This window comes from Elephas maximus, chromosome 22, assembly GCF_024166365.1.
Source record: "Elephas maximus indicus isolate mEleMax1 chromosome 22, mEleMax1 primary haplotype, whole genome shotgun sequence".
Lineage (NCBI taxonomy): Eukaryota > Metazoa > Chordata > Mammalia > Proboscidea > Elephantidae > Elephas > Elephas maximus.
In genome coordinates, this window is record NC_064840.1 from 7,042,363 (window position 1) to 7,065,615 (window position 23,253).

The following is a 23,253-nucleotide window of genomic DNA, read 5'->3' on the forward strand; positions in this document are numbered from 1 at the left end:
CTAAGAATAGCCTGGTTGGTGATCTGTGGGAATTAAATGAGATGGCTTTGTGTGTACTATTTTATCTATAGTAGGTCCTCGGCTCTTCACCTCTTCCCCTTTTCCCAGACCCGGCATTGATTTTCCATGCTGTTATTTTCCCCACTGATCTCTTTATGGACAATTTAAGTATAATACATTTTGTTCATTTTAAAGTAAAGAAAACTGTTGACCGTGTGTATGTTGATATATATGTTTGAGGTCTGTATTATGATCAGGTGATCCGAGGATTAAGATTGGAGAGAAGGAGAGTATACTAGTTTTCTAGGGCTGTTACAACAAAGTATCTCAAGCCAGGTGACTGAAAACATCAGCAGTTTATTTTCTGACAGTTCTGAAAGTCAGAAATCAGGTGTTGGAAGGGCCACCCTTTCTCTGAAGTTTCTGGAGAAGAATCCTTCCTTGCCTTGCCCAGCTTCCCGTGGCTGTCTGCAATCCTTGGCATTTCTTGCGTTGTGGCAGCATAATTCCAGTTTCTGCCTTCATCTTCACCTGGTCGTCTTCCATCTGCCTCTGTGTCCAAATTCCTTTCTTTTTATAAAGACACCAGTCATTGGATTAGTGCCCACCCTAATCCAGGATGACCTCATCCTAACTTGGTTACATCTGCAAAGACCCTATTTCCAAATGAGGTCACATTCACAGGTACGGGGGGTCAGGACTTCAACATGTCTTTTTAGGGGAATGCAATTTAGCCCACGAGAGAGATACGATTAAAATAACCAAGGGAGATGTAAGAGAGAGGGACACATATGGGCAGATGAGGCACTGGGGACAAGCAATGCACTGCAGACATGAGACCCAGAGAGAAATGGAAGCCAGTGTTTTTTTATACTTCACAAAGGAACAGAAAAAGAGAGACAGATCAACAAGGACAGACAGGAAGTAGGGGGGAAGTGAGATTGTAACGGGACTACGAAAGGTTTCGAAAGCTCTGTAATTACAGGGCTCACAGTATTTGTTACTTGATTTTGAATGTCAGTAAATAAATACAGTACCGTATTTTGCTGAATCTAAGATGCCATCAGTTTTTAAGATTTCCCATTTGATATTCTACCAAGAGAGTAAAATCTTGCCAGTTAGACTAAGATAGTGCTTTCTTATCACTTGGAATATTTTTCTTAATGCTTGTAGAAAGAGCTTTAGACTTAGTAAAGTGTGAATTTTTTATCATATCACTCTCATGCCTGCTTAAAAAAGAAAACACAAGTGAAGTAAATTGGTTAAGACCCCTTCACGTGCAGAGGCTCCCAGGTTCTCTGTTTTCACTTGGCTTCTTGTTTTTCCACGTGCTGTATTCCTTTGTGCCACCAAGAGCATTGGTGATTCAGCATTTCTTTAAAAAAATCCATGCAGGAATGGAAGGCCTTGGTGCTGAGCTCTTGACTGGCCTCGTAGCTGTGTAGAACTAGCCTACTTTTGACTCCCACATGGGGAGTATTGCTCAACATGTCTAGCCCATCCTTCCTTTAAATTTTTGGTTTCCGGGGGTTCCACTGTAGTCGCTAGGATTTTCTTCTAAGCTGTCGATGCCCATTTCGCCAATTTTGATGGCTTTGATATTTGCTTATAAGCAGGCGATGACCATACGTCACAACCGCCACTTGGCCGGAAGTGATATACCCTTACTTCAAAGATGTTAAAGTATAAAAAGAAAAGGACGTCGTGAAAGTGGTGGAAAAATGGCACCGTGAACTCTAAATAGGGTAACTCCAACTGTTCACCCAGGCCATCGGACAAGGAGGCAACGATTTCCCAGGCTGTAGGCCAGGGACAGAGTGCTGCTACTTGGCCTAAGCTTCATGGCTTGTAAAGGGCCTTTCGGCTCTTGATATATTAAAAAATGAAATTCTAAACCAGGATTAATGAAATGGTGTCATTTTTAATGCACACAGACACAAAATGCAATTAATTGTCCTATTCACAAGTTAATTATAGGGTTTATTAAAAAATGTTAATTCATGGTGCCCTTCAGCCTATCTAGGGGCTGGAAATGGGACATAAAATTGTAAGTTTAAAACTCTATGATGAATGTCTTTTTTCAGTGTCTCTGGTTGAATTTATAATCTCATTTAAGAAAATGTCCAGTTTCAATTTGGAGCCCAGGGTTAAATGGTACCCCTGGTCATGCCCTACAATAAACCCCACCTGGAAGTAATTTAGGCCTGGTGTCTCCATGTTTGGAGCCTAGACATTCATCCCTTAATCTCTTTGCTATATTTCTAGGCTACATTTTGCCTCGGAAAGCCCTGATTTCAAGCTTTGGAAATGAAGTAGAATCATATCTTCTTATTTTACTAATTAAATTACTGGCTTATTTTCATTGAGGAACTTTTTCCTTAATGCTTTCTTTTTATCTGTCAAATCTTTCATAGATGAGGAGCTCCATCGCCTGACATCTGTCCCTTTGAGTCACATGAAATCAACCCTGCCAGAACCCTCCTCATCCTGCTTCAGTCATTCATTGTGAAGCCTTTTCTTCCCTCAGAACTGGGTTCCTATTTTGAGTGGAACTACCAAGGATTTTATCCTTTGGAAGTTACTCATAGGCTGCTAAATAATTTAGGTTCAGATTATTCCCTTAGTATTCCTTGTTAGGGGATAGGAACATTGATGGAGATTCATAATAATAGATAATGACTTCTAAGCTTAGATTATAAATCTGACTGTCTAGATTCTCAAATTTTATTTAAAATCTTTCACGATCTTTTTATGGGGCTGATCTTGGTATCAGTAAGTTTTTTTCATAGCTGGTAATACCATTTAAGTAATAATTTTGTTTCGTATCTTTAAGTCTAATACTAGTAATGAGATGAAGCTACCGTCACTGAAGGATATTTATCATAAAAAACAAAGGGAAAACAAGCAGTTACCTGAGAGGAATCTCACCTTTGCTTCCACTCCAAATCACCCACCTGAGGTAAAGTCGTCAGCATTCTGCTGAGTGAAAATGAAAGATTTGTGACTCTAACTTTTATTATCTTAAGCATTTTTTCCTCTCCGAGATCTAAAGCCTGCTTGCTTAAAAACAAATGCTGAGTACAAGGAGGAAATCTCACTGTTGTCTGGCTTATTTCTAGGTACTGACTCTCGACCCAACATTACACAGAAAGCCAAATCAGCAGATGTCAGGGATTCAATCACATGGCTTTGTGAATATACTCGGTGACAGAATTTCCTTTTCACCCGACTCGGTTCTAGAACCTAGTATGTGTAGTCACTCTGACATAGACCCATTTTCACAAGCAAGTGATACTGCTTCTCAGTTATTTGGATTCCCAAACATGAAAGCTTCCCCAGTGGACTCCTGGAAAAATCATGCATTCCAAAATGAAAGTAGGACCAGTTCCACATTTCCTTCAGTGTATACCATCGCCAGCAACGATATCTCGGTCAACACCGTAGATGGAGAAAGCACTGTCATGGTAACTTCAGCCTCAGTCAGTCAGTCCCAGCTTCCAGGTACAGCCAACAGTGTCCCAGAATGCATTTCATTGACTTCCTTGGAAGATCCTGTGATATTGTCTAAGTATGTATTTCAGTGAATAGCTTGTAATGTTAATAAATTTTCTATTATGTCTGCTTGAATGAGGAAAATGACTTACACTGAGCTTTAGTGATGTACAAAATCTAAAATTTAAAAAAGGAGATACAGCATTTTTAAAATAGAACATTTAAAAAATAATCCCTTTTTAATAAAAACTGTTAGTTGTCAACTTTCAGTGTATTAATCTATTATGTTTTCTGTGGGTGTGCAAGGGAAATGTGGCTGTATTTTTGTTTTTGAGAATGATTGTGTTCTTGTTTTGTCTTACCGGATTGAGAGGCTGGATGTACTTGCTCAAATGTTTTTTTCCTCTCGCCGACAGGATTAGGCAGAACCTGAAAGAAAAGCATGCTCGACACATAGCGGATCTTCGAGCCTATTATGAATCAGAAATAAATAGTTTGAAACAGAAACTGGAGGCAAAAGAGATTTCTGCAGTTGAAGAGTGGAAGAAAACCAATCAAATTCTTGCAGACAGGTATAACTTAAAATGTAGCTGTGAAGTTGATGGTCCTCCAGCCTGGATATGTTATCTCCCCAAAAGTATAGCACATTGTGACAAGACACTTTGAAAACATGTACTTTGGATTTGAACATTTTAACACAGAACGATGTTTGGCTAAGTAATTATTTGAACCAGCCACCTGCAATACACCAGTAACTGACATGTGGCCATTTGTTTCATATAGGCAAAACACGGAAAGAGTTGGACAGATTTCGTGTATGTAGGGTAATGTCATTTACGGGAGGATTAGCTCTAATGAAGTCTGGGACTCATGCCCTCTGACAGGTTATCAGCCTTTTTTAATACCCCCGCACATGCAACTTTAGAAATAGTGCATGTTCTCCTGAGCTAGACTTCATGACCCCGTGGAGGTAATTATCCCATTCAAGAAAGCCTCGTATTAGTGATGACTTTACACCTATTTTAGAGAGAACCGTTTACACAGTTTGATGCTTTAGCTAGTGTTAGTAGCAAAGTACTTGCACCATGCTTTACAGTTAAATGGTACTTGAACAGATTGAAAACTGCTACGGGTCTCCATGATAGCAGAAAGTCCTTGTCTAAGGCCAAAACAAAGTCCCTTTAACAGAGATTAGGAGGGAACTAAAATCATCTGGGCTAGTTTAGTAATTTAACTTTCAGAATTACAAGAAAACTATCTTTATGCTAAATAGTCTTTGGTTGCTGTGGCGATTAGTGGAGCTGCCTTGTTCCTGAGTGTTTCTGCAGCTTGCATTTTGCCCTTGGTAGTAGGCATGGGGGTGCAATGACAGGGAGAAATACTTTGAAAGAACCAGGAAAAAAGCCAGGTTTTGGATTTTTAGGACAAAAAGGAAATGGGATATGGCAGGCCAGGGGAGATGGCAGGCCAGGGGAGATGGCAGGCCGGGGGAAGTTGGCTCTTGTGTCTTTTAAGAAGGCAAAGATGAGCACAGGTGCTTTCAACTGGAAACCAGAAGCCTGAGAGGAGCCCACCAATGGACCATGTCATCATGAGGCTGAGGACAGGAAGTGTACAAGATCTAATGAGCCCTGGCCAAAGAAGGCAACCAGTAAATGATAGCTAATTAAAGCACTTTTATATCTCAAACCTACTAGCGCCGATAGCAGAGGAACAGGGTGTAGGTGGAGCAAATTGGAAGTCAAGGTTTTAAAAATGACTGCATTGTAACAGTTGTTAATAATGGCAAAGAAGGATATTGGGTAAGTGTAATAATAGCATACAAACCAATAGCAATACGTTATTTTCTCCTCCTTCCCCTAAAGGATTTGATCTGGCTTGTAGATATAACTATGTGTTATAGAGGACAGTAGGAACAACTTGGAAAGTAGCATTCATTTAGAACCGGAGGAACCATTGGCCTAAGACAAAAGCCAGTGCTATGCAATCAGCATACCCACACGCACCTGTTTTTTCCCAAACTTAAAATTGCAAAGTGGGGAATCCCACCCGTACTGTAATAGGGCCAAGGACACTTACGTGGTAGGCCAGCTCTGGTATCAGGTTGTTATGTTACATAGTTGCCGCTCGGGGGACATGGTCTCTGGCATATCAGAATCAGTGAAAACAGTAGACATGGTTAACACACAGAGACTTCACTATTTAAGTGAGCTTTCTTTCAAGAACAATTTTATTAGTATTTAATTTCATCACTACTTAATATCCAAGAAGCATCGATACATAGTGGTTAGTAGCATAAACTCTGGAGCCAGAATCCCAGTGCAACTCCGTACAACCTATGTGACCTTCGGCGAGTAACGTACCTTCTCTGGCTGTCTTTTCTCATCTGTAAAATGGGAGCACTAACAATCCTAACTCAAAGGACAGTGAAGATAAATGTAAATTGCTTAACATAGAGCCTGGTGTACCATCAGTCCCAAATAAATGTTAGCCTTTATTATTCACAGTACATCAGTAAACATTGAGTCAAAATGTTAACTGACTTCTTCTCTTTTGTTATTTTTTAAGAATAATACATTCATGCTAAATTTGAAATAATATAGAAGGATTCTATCCCAACCTCTAGTCTCATATCCCAGGTTAATTTTTTGCATCTTTCTAAAGGTCTTTATGCACATTTAAGGATATATGTGTATATAGAGTTTTTTTTTTCATAACTAAGGTCAAGCTAACTTATGTATGTTCTTCTAACTTTGTACTTACTATTTCTTTGGGATCTTTTCATATGATTGTTTTGAAACCTGTTATTTTCTCTGAATTGTGTAATATCAGTTCATTGGGATATATTTTACTAAAATAGCATCCTGAGTCTTAGTGAACAATGGGGAATTTATTATATGTTCTATATTGGAGAATCACTTAAATTTATATAATACTTTTAAGGGAAAGGCTTTTGTCCTTTAGTTGTTTAGTTTTGATTTATGGTTTTTAGATGTGGCCAATTAGACAGTGCTCTGAACGAAGCGACTAGTCGTGTGAGAACACTGGAAAATAAGAATAACTTACTGGAAATAGAAGTGGTAAGTACTCTTTTGTTGTTGTGCTAGTGGCTTCGTGTTAAAAAGCCTTTTTATTAACAACTTCAGAGACGAATAGTTCTATGATAACATTGGTCACGGGTTTCTTGTCTTCATTAGGTCAGTACACTTTCAGTGGTTTTTCAGTATATTCAGAGTCGTGCAGCTATCACCACTATCTAATTCAGAACGTTTTCCTCACCCCCCAGAAAAACACTGTGCCCATTGAGCAGCCACTCCCCAGTCCTCCTTTCCCCGGCCAGCCCCTGGCAACCTAATCTTCTTTCCGTCTCTGGATTTGCCTGTTCTGAGCTTTGCGTATAAGTAGAGTCATCCAACATTTGTCCTTTTTTGTCTGGCTTCTTCCACTCAGCATAGTGTTTTTAAGGTTCCTCCATGTCATAGCATTATCAGCATTTCATTCCTTTTTATGGCTGAGTAATAAATATTCCGTTGTATGGATCGACCACATTCTGTGTATCCCTTCATCAGCTGGTGGGTGTTTGGGTTGTTGTCACTTTGCAGTCCTCATGAATAATGCTGCTGTGAGTGTTTCTGCATGGTCAGATTTTGTGTAGATAACGTGTTTTTAATTTTGGGTGATACAGAGCTAGGAGTGGATATACTTTTAATTAAATCACTGTTTTCATGCGTTACCAAGTTTTGTTCTTCTACACATAACATTATAAACAAGGTTTTGGTGGAAAATACCTGTTCCGTTCTATGTATTATCTTCCTGTTTTTGCTGCCCTTTCAGTTATCTTTGTCCCCTCCTAAACTGTAAGCTTTGTGAGGTCAGGGACTGTTATCTTTCTTTTTAATCTTATAATTCTAACTTGACATCTAGTGGGTATTCAAGAAATAATTGTTGAATGAATATCAATGTTATCAGATGCATTTTCAATCTTATTTTCATAATAAGTGAAAAAATATGGTAATTTGTTCTTTCCTAAATAGTAATTTTGGGCAACAGGTTCTAGTTATAATTTCAGGAGCATTTCCCCAATAGCCATGGTTATTTTTTTCCTCATTAAAATTATCCACAGTAGCTACTGTCTTCTGTGATTCCTGGAATCATAGTGCCTCAGGCGTTACTTTCCGTCTGTGCCATGTAGTGGAGCCCTGGTGGCGCAGTGGTTAAGGGCAATGGCTGCTAACCGAAAGGCCAGCGGTTGGAATCCGCCAGCCGCTCCTTGGAGACCCTGTGTGGCAGTTCTACTCTGCCCTGTGGGGCTGCTGTGAGTCAGAATTGGCTTGATGGCAACAGGTATGCTGTGTGATGATTTTATGGAGCTATCAGTCTAGTAGAGAATTCCCTTGTAGACTCTCTCCCTGGATATAACAAAATATTAAATTTGTTGGTCTTCCATCTGTATTTTCTTTTATATTTTAGTGCCCATAATGCATTAGCTATTATTGAGACATCTTTTTTCCCACTAAAAATAGTTTATTATCCTTGTTTTTATTTTGTAGAATGATTTAAAAGAACGCTTCAGTGCTGCCAGCAACGCCTCCAAAATTTTGCAGGAACGGATTGAGGAAATGAGAACAAGTAATAAAGAAAAAGACAATACCATCATCCGGCTGAAAGCTAGACTGCGGGATTTAGAAGAAGCATTTGAGACTGCGTACAGACTTTCAGATGATAAAGAAGCTAGGCTAAAGCAGGAAAACCAAATGTTTCAAGATGTAAGTAACAAGTAATGGTAACTTAATGACATGGTTGGCTGAAAGTAATTTATTTAGATACTCCACTCTTACCAAGCTGCTAAGCCTTTTTAAAGGTGTATTTTCGTTTTACCTAACTTTGCTGCAGCCACAATTATACACCTTGCTGATCCAGTCAGTTGGGTGTTACCTTGAAGCAGGAAGTCAGAGGTTTCAGAAATATGGTGTCACTCCCACGCCTCTCTGCCACTAGCAGGTCAACTTTTGAACTGTTCTAAGTCACCTTCTGTGCCTCTGGTAGGGTGAATTGCTATGGACCAGATTTAAATTGACTTAAAATTTGGATTTATGTAACATTGAAGCTTTCTTTAGTTTTAATTTACCTCTTCGTGTTGCCAGGAACTTGAGGTTCTGCTTGGTTTGACTCCATTCTGGGGCCAGATAAGACACAGACTGAGTTAGGGAAAGGAAAGGCAAGCTTTGTTGGTTGGCCAAGCAAGGAAAGAGTCGGGGTTGCATGTCATCCAGGACTGCCTTGCAGACAGCTCACTGAAGCTGGCTTGTATAGGCAGGATCAGTTTCAGATTACAAAATGTTCTGTGCAGGCACGCAACATTTTAGAACGAGAAAGCATTCTCTAAGGCCGGGGTTTGAGTCCCCACGCAGGAGGAAGTTAGCCATTTTTGTTGGTTAGCATGTTAGCTTTCTACCCAGGGGCGAAGAATTTACCATGCATGAGGCAGTTAATGAGCAAAAGGTCATGTGGAGTGCCCAGATGGGGGGTAGACCTGTTTCAGCCATTCCTGGCTAGCTGGTGGCTCTTTCTTTTTAAAGAAGTTCTGAGGAGAAAAACAACTTCAGGAAATGGGCTGAGTGAGGGGCTGTCCTGCGGAGACAGTAGATTTGAAGAAAATGGCTCTATCCCTGTCTTCTGGGGTAGCTTCATTTTGGCTGACTCTGTTTCATATTGAGCGCTTTTTTTCTTTTCAAATGTTGGTTACTTCACAGAATCGCATCTAAAAGTAAGGCAGTAAAAGGCTGTTTGAAGACCCTGTGTGCGTGGATAGGGCTTACTTTCCTGATGTAAGAGCAATTGTAGAGTGTTATGATATGCCCATTGTTTCATTTGGAAACCTCCAAATGTGAATATGTACACATGTTTTTTACTTGGATGGTTGAATTTCCCCAAAGAAGAGTCTTCCGGTCTCTTGCCTGGGACCTCCAGCCAGGCTCATGAGGGAAGGGCATGTGAAGCCATTTCTTTCGCAGACTTTTACTTAATCATCCTCTCTTTATACCTTTGTGTTCCCCCTTCCCCATTTCACTTGGGTTTCCTAAGTTACATTTTCCTCCTATTTTGTTTGTCGTGGCTGGATAGTCCACTTCTATGTGGAATGGGGACAGGGTCCAACCAGTTCCGTAGTGTCAGCCCTGTCCTTCAACCTTGTCCACCACTGGACCTGGGTTTCTTCAAAGTTCAGAGCCTCTTGGGTTCCATAAAGATATCAGCCTCCATCCCATAAGCGTTCCCTCATTCAGTCACTTGAGATTGTAGCCTTCTTCATCCTACTAAGCTACCATTTATCTCTTCTCAGTCTTCTAAAACCTCCTTGAAATCTCCCACTTGCAGCTGTTACTTCCCCTTTATTAATGTAGTGGGATCTCAGAATAGAGAGAGAAAATTCAGTTATGAATTTCTGGTCTTTAACCAGAAGCCTTACAAATATATTTTTTAAAATGTTACCTAATTATATTAGACTTCTGGCATTGTACATTTACTCTATAGAATTAACTTAGCAAAAAATATGCAACAGTTTAAAAAAAGAACAAGTGAATGTATTTTAATATTTTTAAATACTGCTTACTTAAAGGGTATTGATAGATATAAAATTATTTTTGTTTTGCTTTTTATTTTGAAATAAATTCAAATTACAGAAAAATTGCAAAAACAATATAAGAAACTCTTGTATTCCATTTACCCAGAGTCACCAATTGTCAACATTTTTCTATATTTGCTTGTCTTTCACTCTTTATATATGTGCACATGTGTGTATACATATATTCTGTCTTTGTATACATGTGTATTCTCACTTTCTGTATATATATATATACAACATATATATATATATATATATATATACACGTACATATACACACATTTTTTTTCCTGAACCATTGGGAAGTTGTAGAAAGCATGTCCCTTTACCGCTAAATTTTGAGTGTGTATTTCCTAAAAATAAGGGCCTTCTCTTACATAATCACAGTACAAGTATCAAAATAAAGAAACAATAGTGATACAATACCTTATTCACTTTGTTTGAAACGTCTCAGTCTCAACGATACTCTTCATAGCATTTTTTTTTTTTTTATCCAGTCTAGGACCATGTCTTATAATCAGTTGTCATGTCTCTTTAGTTGCCTTAATCTGGGACAATTTGTTAACCTTTCTCTGTCTTCCATGACATCTGGCATTTTTGAAGCGTATGGGCAGTTGTTTTGTAGAATATCCCTCAGTCAATATTATGATGTTTAATATTATGCTGCAATTCTTTGTTTTTCCTTGTAGCTTTTGGGAGAGTATGAGTCCCTTGGAAAAGAACATGAAAGAGTAAAGGTAATGGTTGACCATTCATGTTTTGAATTTCATGTCGGGGCAAAAGCATTGGGGTTGGAAAGGAAGAGATCTGAGCCTTTCCCCTCCTCCTCCATCCCCATCTAGCTATTTGAACTAGAATATTCACTTAACCACTCTGTGTCAGTATCCTTATTTTAAAATATCTGCCCTATTTAACTCACAAATGTGTTGGGTTCGTGAATTCATTTAACAGATATTTATTGAATGGCTGCTGCATTTGAGATGAGTTAATTGAGATGAAATTGTTTAAAAGCGTACAAGGCACCATACAGATCCAAATAATTATTTAATCCTATTTAAATACATTGATTTTTCAAAGCATTATGTTTTGTGAGGCTGTTTGAGTTTATTGATTATGTTTGAACCTTCATTAAAGCTGTGTATGGGGCTGCGTATTTGAATTCGATGAAACCTCACCATTATCTGTAAGTGGCCCAAGTAACGGTGTTTCATAAAATGCAGGGTTGTGGTTATTCAGGGTGAGTGACAAGGCCTACACAGCCAGGCAGCCAAGCATTTGGGGGTTTCAGGAGCCAACTGCATTGTACATGTGATCTCATTATCACAGCTTTTTGGTTTCTTTTTTTCCATTCCACTGAGGTTTTAGTCAAGTTTGTGGTTAATATGTCCGTTTTTACGCTGGATTGTTTCCACTCAAGAAAGCATCACAGGGTGTACCTATTACACAGAGGCCTGAAACACAGCTCTTTGTGTAGCCCAGCATTTGGCTCTCTCATTTTTCCCTCTGAGTGTCTATATTGGCTCTGTGGGTGATGCCACACTTGCTGCGTACCTGCACAGTTTTCTGTATAGCTATCTAGTGCAGCCTTAGAGAAGTTCTGTGTTGCACATTTTAAAAAAAAAAAAAAAGAAACACATCTGAATATTTAATTTCAGTGACCCAAAGTGTTTCTTTATTTTCACAGGATACGTTAAATACGACTGAGAACAAATTGCTCGATGCACATACTCAGATTTCTGATTTGAAAAGGTAAAATGTGTTGTCTCACTAAGAAGTGAGTGAATACCTCTACGCAGTTGTTCTTTCCACACCTAAACATGGTCTGTCTGGAAAGTGATGAAAAGGAGGTTTTCCTTGAGGATTTTTAAGCAGTTTGAGTACGGTTTTATCTTCATCTTTCTCTGTCATGGAAATACATTTGAGTTTACCCAAGGAAGATTTTTAAATGATGAGAACGTGTTGGTGGTTGTGCCTCAGAGATGTTTACTTCCACCAATACTATATGGTTTTTCAGCATTGGCAGAATCTAAATGACATTAAACCATTGGACCAGAACGATCTCTCAGAAGCAGTCTAGTTCACTGAACTATTTTTATGCCCCCAAAAGAAAACGGCATTCAGACCATCTTTGTGGTCATCCACTTTCTTAGAGACCTTGTTTGGAGACTATGTAAATGATTTGCTTTGCTTAATCGAAACAAACCATTTAGGAACAGAGCCATAGATGGTCTCTGTGGCAATGATTAGATCTTTCTAAGTGGCCGGAGAGTGTGTTTCTGCATTTGTATTTGGGTGTGAGGAAAGTCCCTGACCTAGAAGACTCACAGCACCCAGAGGACTTTCCATGGGGGAACAGGATGCTGGCTGGCTTTCTCACTGCTCCACTCTTCCCTGGGGTATATTTAGTTGTAGTGACAACCCCACTTGTCAGACTGCTGTAAAACTTCAATCACATTAGAGCTACTCTTTTTGAAATTACCTTCCTTACAACACAGTAGGTGACTGTCTGAGTTTGAAAGACAGGCTGAGGACATACACAAGGCTTAAAAGAACAGAAAGGATGCGAAGATATTCTCAGAACAAGTAATTGGCCACAGTAGTTATTTTTTGTTGGTAAACCTGAAAATAGGCTTTTATTCTGAACATGCCATGAGTTAGATGAACTGCCTATAGGTTGGAAGTTATTTGGGATGTTTTAGCCTTTGCATCTTAAAAATTAGGAAATTCTAATAGCCCTTCTGTTCGAAGTTAAACCCACTTCCTCTTTTCTTTTGTGAAAGTAGTGCTTATAATATGTTTTATATGTATGAATACATACATACTAGAATTAAACATGTTAAAATCTAGTTTATTTAAATGCTTGAATGTATTTAATTTATCCTCTGTGTTTTGATCTATAGTCAAATTTATATAACATTTTTACTTGCTGTATTTAGTCTACTTCTTCCCTTTTCCTTCAATTGCGATATTTGAAATGCCACTTTGTATGGTTTAATGACCGTACTTTATTTTCTATTTATTTTCCCTGATTTTGCTCAGCCTTTTAAAGTTTTATGATGGCAGTTTACTATGAAAAAGGTTTGTGTACAGGCAGCTTATTTGTCACCCCTTTTCTAGTAGGGTATATTAAGTAATTTGTAGTTGAGTGATAACTTAAGATTTGTTGAAGTGTACTTATCTGATTGCTTTTGAATTAGAACAATTTCAAAACTGGAAGCTCAGGTCAAACAAGTGGAGCATGAGAATATGCTAAGTCTTCGTCACAATTCAGAAACTCACATGAGACCCTCACGTGCCAAGTAAGTGATTACGCTTAATCTCTATAAATCGAGAAATTGGTGCACCTTTTTTTGGAACTGAGAAGCTCATCTGTCTAGATCATAAGAAATTAAGGTTAAATGTCATTACGGGACTTAGCTATGTAAAAAATAATAATTACTGGAAATTGCGAAAGCTGTTATACAGAAACATTTGCCAAAATGAGGAACTAATAAAATCAGATTGAGAGTAAAGAGACATGGGATTTACTTTGTTCTTTTCCTCTGCTCCACTGTGTGACCTTAGGCCAATCACTTAATTGCTTTTGGAGCTCAGTTTTCTTACCTGCAGAAGCAAGGACGCTGGTCTAGAACATCTCCAGAGGCCTTTTAAACTGCCAGATGTTTTATCCTCATGTTAATGGAAAGATCTCTGAAGATGGATATTCATTAAGTTGTATAGGTTTTTCCTAAATTAGTTTCATTGTAATCTGAGATAATTACCTGGATTGTATATTACATATAATTGTTTTCTTCATATTAGAAGTGGCTCTGATATAATTTTGCTCTGAAAAAGTATTAATGAGTAGATCATAACTTTATAACATTATCAGAAAAAGATTATGTTAATTGTAATTTTTAACATTTCAAAGTTGTAATTGTCAAATGAAAGATCGTGAGGGCCTAGGGTTGGGGTCATGGAAGGCCATTCTGTGACAGTGACGTGTAAGCAGAGAAGTCAGCCCCATGTAGAGGTGTTGGAGCAGGATGTGTGGGTGCCAGAGGGATGTTCCAGGCAGACAGATTAGCATCGCTCAGCCCTGAGGCAGGAAAGAATTTAAGTGTGTTTGAAGGACCCAGAGAAGGATAGTGTGGGCTGAGTATCCCCAGCAAAGGGTGGAGCAGCCCAAGACGAGACCATAGAGGTGGATAGGCGATACATACCTTTTTATAAGCCTTGGTCAAGAATCTGAGTCCAACGGGAAGTCTTTGAGGGACTTCATATAGTAGAAAGATGTGATCTGATTTTTCTAATGTGCCTGCCACAGGAAGATTGGAGAGGGAAAAGAGTAGAAGCAGGGACACCAAGTAGGCTATTGCAGTGCTGGAAGGCAGACAGTGTTGTTGGTGGCGGCCATGGAAATGGATAGAAGAGAAGGATTTGAGAGAGAATTTGAAGGTAGAATGTATAGAACTTGATGATGAATTGGATGGCAAGATACAGGGCCGGATTAAGGCCTGTGAGGGCCCTAAACACTGATAATCTGTGGTGCCCCCTCCTCTGTGTACTTGTAGAATATATTGGAATGGGATACGTGAGTGCGTTATACATGTACATACGTATGTGTGTGTGTTCTAACTATCCAGGATGTAACTTCTTTTTAAATGGGACTATAATAATAGTGATTGAATGCAAAACTGACGTGTGCCATTTTAGTGGAATGAGATGAACTGGATAATAAAGTTTTAGTGGGTGTGGTATATAGTAAAAATGTAAGATTTTTACTATATACCACATTTTCTACAAAAAGAATATTCCTCATATTCTACAACAAAGAAAATGAGCCAGTGAACTTGTTGTTTCAACAATCAGTGTAAAATTCTGTTCATCTCCCGCAACGACAAATTAACTTTCACCGATTTTGTGTACAAAACTTGGGACATAACTCTGTATGTAAATGCCATACAGTTAAAAAGTAACTGGATTGACTTCATTGCAACGGTCGACTTACTGGAGTTCCCTCGCTTTTGCTCATCATCTGGGACTGGAGTTCTCATTGGTTGTTTACCAGGACGTGCGCAAGAGCGTGTCCTTGAGTTTGTATCCTGGCAGAGAGTGTTGCTGGCCCTTCTGGCTGGAGTTGCTGGATCAGCAGACCTGGATGTACAAGACAGTTCTCTGAAAATGGATTAGAGACCTTTTATCTATCAGCATCACCTGTCCTTGCTCAGTAACTGCTCAAGTTGGATCCAGTTGCATATTGGGTGAATGTAGCAAGAGTTATATTTGACAGCCCACCCCCACCTTTTGGTCATTAGAAAGAAATAGTGTACTCCCAAGAGACCCACCGAGATAAAGAGTTTCAGTTACACAGAAGGGGACCATAGGAGACAGATGTCAGTGAAGGTGTTGAAGTGGTCAGGCCTCAGAGCTTATACAGCCTTATACATGGGCAGCCTTGTGACCCTGCATGAACCTTATTTCCAGCTGGCACTGGAGCTGGTGTCAATTTCATTTAGTGCCCGACCAGTTCCCTTCCACTGTGGTGCTTGCTTTTCCTTGTGTCCTGTCTGCCTGGTATCAGTGGTTCTTTGCACTGGACAGCTGGTGCCCCTGTTTAGTTGCTGCCCTAAGTATGTGCTTACCTTGCTTATTGAGTAATCTGTCCCTGGCAGAATAAGAAAAGGAAGTGTCATGAATAACACCATGGTTTCTGACTTGAATAACTTGGGGTGCCATATACGGAACTAGGAAAGAGGGAGAGAGGGCTGAGAGTGGAAGAGAGATCAGAAGCACCATTTTGATTAATTTGAGATTCTTGTGGATTTCAAGTGGGAATCAAGCAGGCAATTATAAATTTGAGTTTGGAGCTCAGAAATAGAATCCTAGGCTGGAGAGAGAAATTTTAAAGTTGTCTATTTCTAAATAGTGTTTAAAGCTATAGGATGGGAATAGAGTGTGTTTAGTGAGAAGTGGACAAAGCCGTGAAGAACCTGAATGCTCTCATGTCGTATAAAGAAGGGGGAGTTGGTAAATACACCTGAGAAAGCTGCTAGGAAACTAGGAGGAGAACGAAGCAGTCGCCAGTGTTGAATGCTGCTAAGAACTCAAGTTAAGGTGGAGACTGGAAAGGGTCTCCCGGTGTCCAGGTTATGACGGACAGCACGTAGGACTGTCTGGTTGGTTGTGTTGTTGTACGTTTTATCGTTAGCGGTGTGTACTACTTACCACCTTGCAGTGCGTACTTTGCTGACATTATCATTCCGAGATGATCTCTTGCAGATATTCAGAGATCAGATTTATAAAGATACTGATAATAAAAAAATAAAAGGCACTAATAATGAAAAAAAAGGTATTCTGCTTACGTGAGAACTGACTTATGACGGAGTCTGTAAAGACTGCATGAGGGCGGTGCCTGACCTCCTCTAACTTCACAAGAGGGAAGGAGACTCAAGATCAGCAGCCCAAGGCTGGTTCCTGTGGGGCGGAGGTCAGACATACCTCCTCTCTCCGCCGTCTTTATCAATCCCGACACCAGCCGTCCCTCCCACAGCACACTACTTCTCTGCTGGGTTTGATAATTCATTGCAGTGGCCACACAGAACTCAAAGACTATACTCAGGGTTATGGGGTTTATTAGGGAAGTAACAGGTTACAGTCCAGGTCGAGGAACGCTCAGGATACATTTCTTCAGACAGGACAGCCGCTTCCCAGCTGCCACAGGCACGTCTCCCTCTGACCCCACGGCCTCTGCCCTGCTCAAGCAAGTGTTACAAAGCTCTCTTAGCCTCTGCCAACAAGCGCCCAGAGGTGCCCTACTCTACCAGTATGCCTCGGCCCAAAGGCCCTCAGCTTTTTCACTCCGCAGACTGGGAATCCCACTGCGCTGCCCCTTCTGCCGCCGCCGTTTCTCTGCCGCTGCTGCTCGTCGTCTTCAGGGCTACAGCTCTCTCTCCCTCTTTCTCTCTTTCTTGATCTCCTGGTTCCAGGATCTTCTCAGTGCAGGGATTCTGAATCCAAAGGACATGCTCCACTCTTGGCTGTTCTTCTTTGGTGGTGGTGGGATCCTCTCTTTGCTCTGGAATTGGGTCTCTTTTAAGCCCACTGGGATAGCAAAACTGACCAGTCCCCTTGGTGGGCCACAAGTACCTTATTTTCACAGTCCCACCCAATCACTTGGATGAAGTTCCAAGACCATGACGAGAAAAGCCACACAAAAGCAATCCATTGCATTGCAGAGCTGTTAGAATGGAGTCATGTAAGTCAGGGACTGCCTATACTGGATTTGCAAGCTAGAGGTTATTGAGGATTTTGAGAACAGTTTGGATAGAGTGATAAAAGTGGAAGCCAATCTGGAGTGAACTGGAGAGTGATAGAGTGATAAAAGTGGAAGCCAGCTGGAAAATCAATACATTTTAATATACTTACGCACAATACCATACAGTGTGACAATGTGTGAACCAGAGCAGGGGTCAGCAAACTCTGGCCTGCAGGCCAAACCGGTTTTTAAGTGTTTGGGGAAAAAAATCAAAAGGAAGATATGTTCAGATTTCAGTGTCCATAAACAAAGTTTTATTGGAACACAACCAAGCTTATCATTTACACGTTGTCTGTGGCTGCTTTTGCGCTGTAACAGCAGAGTGGCATGGTTGTGGCAGAGACTGTGTGGCCCACAAAATCTGACATAGTTGCTGTCTCACCCCTTACAGAAAAAGTTTGCTGACCCCTGAACAAAATCTGTCCACATGGATTAATCTAAGAACATAATAATGGAATGATAACAACAACAAAAAAAACCAGTTAGGGAAGTAATATACTATTTAGATGAACTTTAACATGTGAAACAGTTCTCTGTCTCATGGGTTCGTACAAATGTAGTCAAAGTATAAAAACAAGCATGGCAATGCGGAACACAAATTTAGTGTGAAGAGGGAGAAATGAGATTGGAGAGGTAGACAGGGGCTTTGGTGCTATCTGTTGTGCTTCACTCTTTAAAAATCTAAAGCATACAAGGCAAAAGGTGATTTCACATGGCTGGAGGGTTGGTATGTGAGTATTAGCTGAGTATCTGTGCATACTTGAAATATTTTGTATTTTATAAATGAAAAAGGCCCAGTAAAGTTTTAGTATCCAGAAGATAAAAGGACTCCTACAAATCATTGAGAAAAAGAAGATAGAAAATGGTAAACAAAACCACATGGCCTGTAACAATCAAAAGATGCTTGTTGTCACTAGTAATCAGAGAAATGCAAATTTAAAACAGTAGTGGGGTACCATTCGCTCCAGTTAGACAGACCAAACCTAAAATCTGATCATTCTAAGGTTTGTCAAAGATGCAAAGAGTTAGGAACTCTGCAACTACTAGAAAAATGGGCTGAAAATTGGCATAGCTGATCTGGAGAGTGGTCTGGCAGCTGTCTAGAGAGGTTGAAAATGCGCACATCCAAGAATTCCGCAGTTCACTTTTAGATATTTACCTTAGGGAAATTCTTAAACATGTTCATTGTAGCATTATTTAAAGGCGACGTATTAGAAACTAAACAACAGAAAAAAGGATAAATAACTTGTGATATATGCATATGTGGGTTAGCGATTAGAACGATAGAGTTATATGTATCAACATGGATAAATCTCAAGCATAATGTTGAGTAGAAAACGCTACTTTAAAAGGATGTTTACATTATGCCTTTTCTGTAATTTTAATCATACAGCTGTACATACGTACACATATGTATGTAAGCATATGTATATGTATGTGCGTATGTACGTACATATGTAGAGATGGTTCCTGGTGGTGCACTTACTGCACTTGCTGCCAACTGAAAGGTAGAGGCTCAAGTCCGCCCAAAGGTGCCTCAGAAGAAAGGCTTGGCAACCTTCAGATTAATTGGCCTGAAAATCCACCACTGAAAACCCTGTGGAGCAGAGTTTTACTCTGGCACGTGTGGGAGTGCCATGAGTCAAAGTCAACTCATGGTGACTGATTTTGTGTATATATATATAATTTTATGCCTTATAATGAAAAACAAATATGGCTTCACGTTAGCACTCGTAAAAACTGAGAATGAGTAAGTGGGTGCTTGTTACAGCATTCTTCGTAATTCTTTAAGAATGTGTGAAATGCTAATTTTAAAATGGAGGAGGAAAAAGGAGGAAAAGAGTGACTGGGAGTTGAAGTAAAAATAGATTAGAGGCAACTCTTAAGATGCTTGGTTGAGAGGGGTCCAGAGTGAAGAAGACAGGCATGCCTGTCGCCTGGTTTCCGTTTTCTCTTTGAAGTATGAAGTGAGCTTGTCACCAGACAGTGAAGTTGGGAGCTGAGAACTCTGAGCAGAGTGGAGAAGGTACGAGAGGATGGTACTGGGGCGTTGGAGCGCGTTGATGAGAGCAGGGTGTGTGACCAGCCAGCGCTGGGCATCCGCTGGAGGTGGTGGTGATAATTCCGTGAGGGGCCACCAGGCTGCACAGTGGGCTGACTTCGTCCAGCAGAGCTCGACTGTCGGAAGACAGGCACCAGGCAGACGGGCACCGTGCTGGCCTGGCCAAGGTGTCTGCTGCCAGTCAGCTGTGCTGGAAGATAAAAGGGGACAGGAGTCAGGGCTGTCTGCAGGTGATTAATGGTTATCCAGGGTGCTCTGGTGGCACAGTGGTTAAGCGCTCAGGTGCTAAAGATCGGCAGTGGGAACCTACCAGTGGCTCCGCAGGAGAAAAAACCTGGCAACCTGCATCCGTAAAGGTGACAGCCTAGGAAACTGTGGAACAACTCTGCTCTGCCCTATAGGGTGTCTGTGAGTTGGAATTGACTCGATGGCTATGGGTTTGGTGTTTTTGGTTTTAATTGTTATCCAAGGATTCCTGGCGATGCAATGGTAAAGCGCTCACTGCTAACCAAAAAGTCAGCAGTTAGAATGCACCAGTGGCTCCGAGGAGAGACCTGGCAAGTTGCTTCTGTAAAGATTACAGCCTAGGAGACCCTGTGGGGCAGTTCTGCTCTGTCACACGGGGTCACTGGGGGTCAGAATCGACTCAGTGGCACACAACAATTACTATCCTGAGCTGAGGACTCCAGAGTAGATGAAGAGGAAAGTGAAGCAGAAAGGCAGTAATGCATTGAAAATGGTGAGGCCCAGAATTGCAGGCCTGGCAGTCACGTTGCCCTCAGTGTGCCTCAGCGTGGGGGCCAGAAGAAGAGGAGAGCCGTCTTTGGGATGTTGGCTTCTGAAAGGCTGTGTTCTCTGAGGATGACAAGCCCAGGGAGTGTCCCCTGAGGAGGAATAGAGGGCCAGCTTGTTGGAGGAGAGGTCAAGGATGGCTTGCAAGTGTAGATGAGGGCAGGAGCAGGTGTGGAGAACAGGAGGCAGATTCTGAAGTCTGGCAATGAAGGCGAGTGACCTTAAGGTGTGATGGAGTGAACTTCAGATGGGCAGGGTTTTCTCGAGAACACGGGGATCAGTAGTCTTGCTGACTGTAGAGTAGAGCCAACAGGCAGCTGCATGTGGACATTCAAGCTGAAATTAATTAAAATTAAGTAAAAATGACAAATCAGTTTTTTGGTCTCAATACCAGTATGTGAGCAGAGACTCCTGCACTGGACAGTGCCAACGTAGGACATGCCCATCTTCATGGAAACTTCCGTTGGACAGCGCTGGTCTGGGAGGAACAGGAAGTGCACCCCGGCTTCCCTTCCTGGGACGTAGATGGTGTGAAGTGTGGAGTAGGCCAGCTGGAGCATGTTGCGGCTGTGTGCATATGAGTGTGCCTTAATCCTGACTGAGGTGCCGAATTACCCAGAAGTTACGGAAACCAAAAATAACAGCACAGTTGAATCTTGAAATGGTAGAATAGAATTCGTATATCTAAAATACAGATTGTTACATGTAGTTTTTAAGTTACTGTGTAAATATGTAAATAATACTCTAAAGTAGGTGGTTTTATATGTGCGCTCAGCCTGAAATGAAGGCAGAACCTCACCCTACCTCAGGATATCTCTCCCCCTAACAGCACGCTAGCACCTTCCGACGTCAGCAGGCGCAAGTGGCTGCTGCCGGGTGCCGAGTACTCCATCTTCACTGGCCAGCCTTTGAACGTCCAGGGGAGCCGAGTGGGCAGCCAGCAGGAAGACACCTGCACTCCTGGGTGAGACGTCTTTGTCACAGAGCACGTTTAAGAACTGGTAGCTTTTCTTAGGGATTTCAGTTGTATTTAAATGGCCAGGACGGTATAAACAGCCATCTCTTTGTTTCTTTAATGCCTGAATTTTGGGGGCCGATCTTTATTTCCCTTTGAAAGGCTGATGCTTTTAGGATATTTTGCTTCTGCAGGTTGTGTAGAGCTTCCCCGTGTTCTTGGCACTGGGGGGCTCGCAGTTAGGAAAAGATGTTGATCCTTTTGCCCTTGAGGTAGCCCGAGCCCCCCTAAAACAACCTCATCCATTTGTTCCAGGAAGCTGGGCAAATAGAACATTTCCATATGTACGAGGATGTAGAAGCAATGAGAGGCAGTGGCTTATTCTAGGCAGGTTCCCTTTTAACTTATTTGCATGGTGCAGCATGCAGAGTCACAGTGGAGCATAGTTGCAAGTTCTCCGTCCTGTTATTCCCTCAACAACTTCAGTCAACTCCTCTGTCTCACAATTGTTACTCAAGGTACCATTCTCCTCCGGAAAAAGATTCTCCACCTGGAGATTCACCAGCAAGCTTATTGATAAAAAAACAGAGAGGGACTTCAGACACATCAATCGTGAAAGCTTTGAAAGAACTTGATGAGGAAAAAATATTTAAAAATTGGGGCACACAGACAGAGAAAGAAGATGCCTCAAATAGTAAGTATTTATTTTCTCCCTGTTTGACAGACAGGTAGATATAGATACAGCTGTCTCCCGCAATCGTATTACCTTCTTTAAATTTAAATTCCTCAGGTAAAAAAATAAAAAGTTTCGTTCGTTACATTGCCACCTCAGCCCCGTTTCATTGGTGATTATGAATCCCCTAGTTAATAATTCAGCCCAGTCATGACATAACGTGTACCATTTTTGCAGAGCAGATTAAATATTTTTTCTGACTATTAAAAAAACTTATGTGGCATTCCTCAGGATTTTAAAAGCCTTCGCTTAATCAATTTGTCATACGTACACACTTCAAAAAGTTATGAAAGACTTTCGGTGTTCATAAAATGAGATTTAATATTTCCCACTCCTTCCCTTTCTCGGTTTCTGAGTATCTTTAGGCAGCATAAGAAGTGTTTACTATCTTTCTGCTCACAGGTCTAGATCAGCAGTGCTTTATCTCCTTTCACGTCTACAGTACTCACCTTGGTCAGGTCCGATAACCACGTCACCAGCATCTCTGGTGTTGTATCTCCAAAGCAGTGTCTCCTAGTAAATAAATCAGTAACCTGCTTTCTAAAAATGAACTCTCTTGAAAAATCACCTTGAATGCAAATTGTAAACAACGAACCAGAATGAATTCATTATAAACTCCTACCTTTTTCTTCACTGAGCATTTTTATCATTATAACTCGATGCATTTGCAAACAATTGTTATCACCTAGGTAGTGAGGAGAAGTGCTCTGAGTAGAATGTAAACTGAGCAGAAGACTTTGCTTGGTGTAACCATCTGTTATAAAGGCACGTAGAGGCAGCTAGGTTTGTTCTGTTTGTGTGATTTTGTTTTTTACACTTGTTTCTTGTAGAATTAGCGAATCCCCGACAAACGGAAACTTCGGTCAGTGCCAGTCGATCCCTGGAGAAATGTGCCCAACAAAGACAGAAGCGATTTAATTCGGCCTCTCAGAGATCATCATCTTTACCACCTTCAAACCGTAAATCAAACACTCCAAGTAAGAGTTAACTGCATCTATGTCTTGGGCTCTAAAGCGTGATCTCCGGTCTAGAGCGCTGTGCAGTGTGACTGTTTCCTGTTACTTGGGTACTCTTCTCAGCCATAGTAGAGGCTCTGAGCCCAAGGCCTGTAAACACAACCTTGTTCAGTGAACAGCGTCTGATGAGATACTGTGACTGAAACTGAAGAAATTCTTGGTTTTTTAAAGTGAGGTTTTTGTGTGTTCATTAAAATTTTTGCAAGTAATACCACAGAGTTTTTGAGCTAGTAGACAGAGATCCAACAAAACTTTAATTCACACAAATTAATTTAAACTAGTCT

General features: G+C 40.8%; 1 protein-coding gene across 14 annotated transcripts in view; it reads left to right on the plus strand.

Moving 5' to 3' along the window:
* Positions 1–23,253, plus strand: part of MPHOSPH9 (M-phase phosphoprotein 9) — a 59,075-nt gene that overhangs the window by 24,649 nt on the left and 11,173 nt on the right. For all 14 annotated transcript variants that reach the window (XR_007514878.1, XR_007514880.1, XR_007514879.1 and 11 more), the window contains 11 exons: positions 2,834–2,959; positions 3,120–3,568; positions 3,909–4,064; positions 6,485–6,572; positions 8,043–8,258; positions 10,804–10,851; positions 11,799–11,863; positions 13,312–13,413; positions 21,095–21,229; positions 21,739–21,914; positions 22,784–22,930. Coding sequence is in view for 10 of the 14 variants with exons in the window: in XM_049865781.1 (XP_049721738.1) it covers positions 2,834–2,959; positions 3,120–3,568; positions 3,909–4,064; positions 6,485–6,572; positions 8,043–8,258; positions 10,804–10,851; positions 11,799–11,863; positions 13,312–13,413; positions 21,095–21,229; positions 21,739–21,914; positions 22,784–22,930 (1,708 nt within the window). In the remaining 4 variants the exon portion in view is untranslated. The remainder of the gene's footprint in view (positions 1–2,833; positions 2,960–3,119; positions 3,569–3,908; positions 4,065–6,484; positions 6,573–8,042; positions 8,259–10,803; positions 10,852–11,798; positions 11,864–13,311; positions 13,414–21,094; positions 21,230–21,738; positions 21,915–22,783; positions 22,931–23,253) is intronic.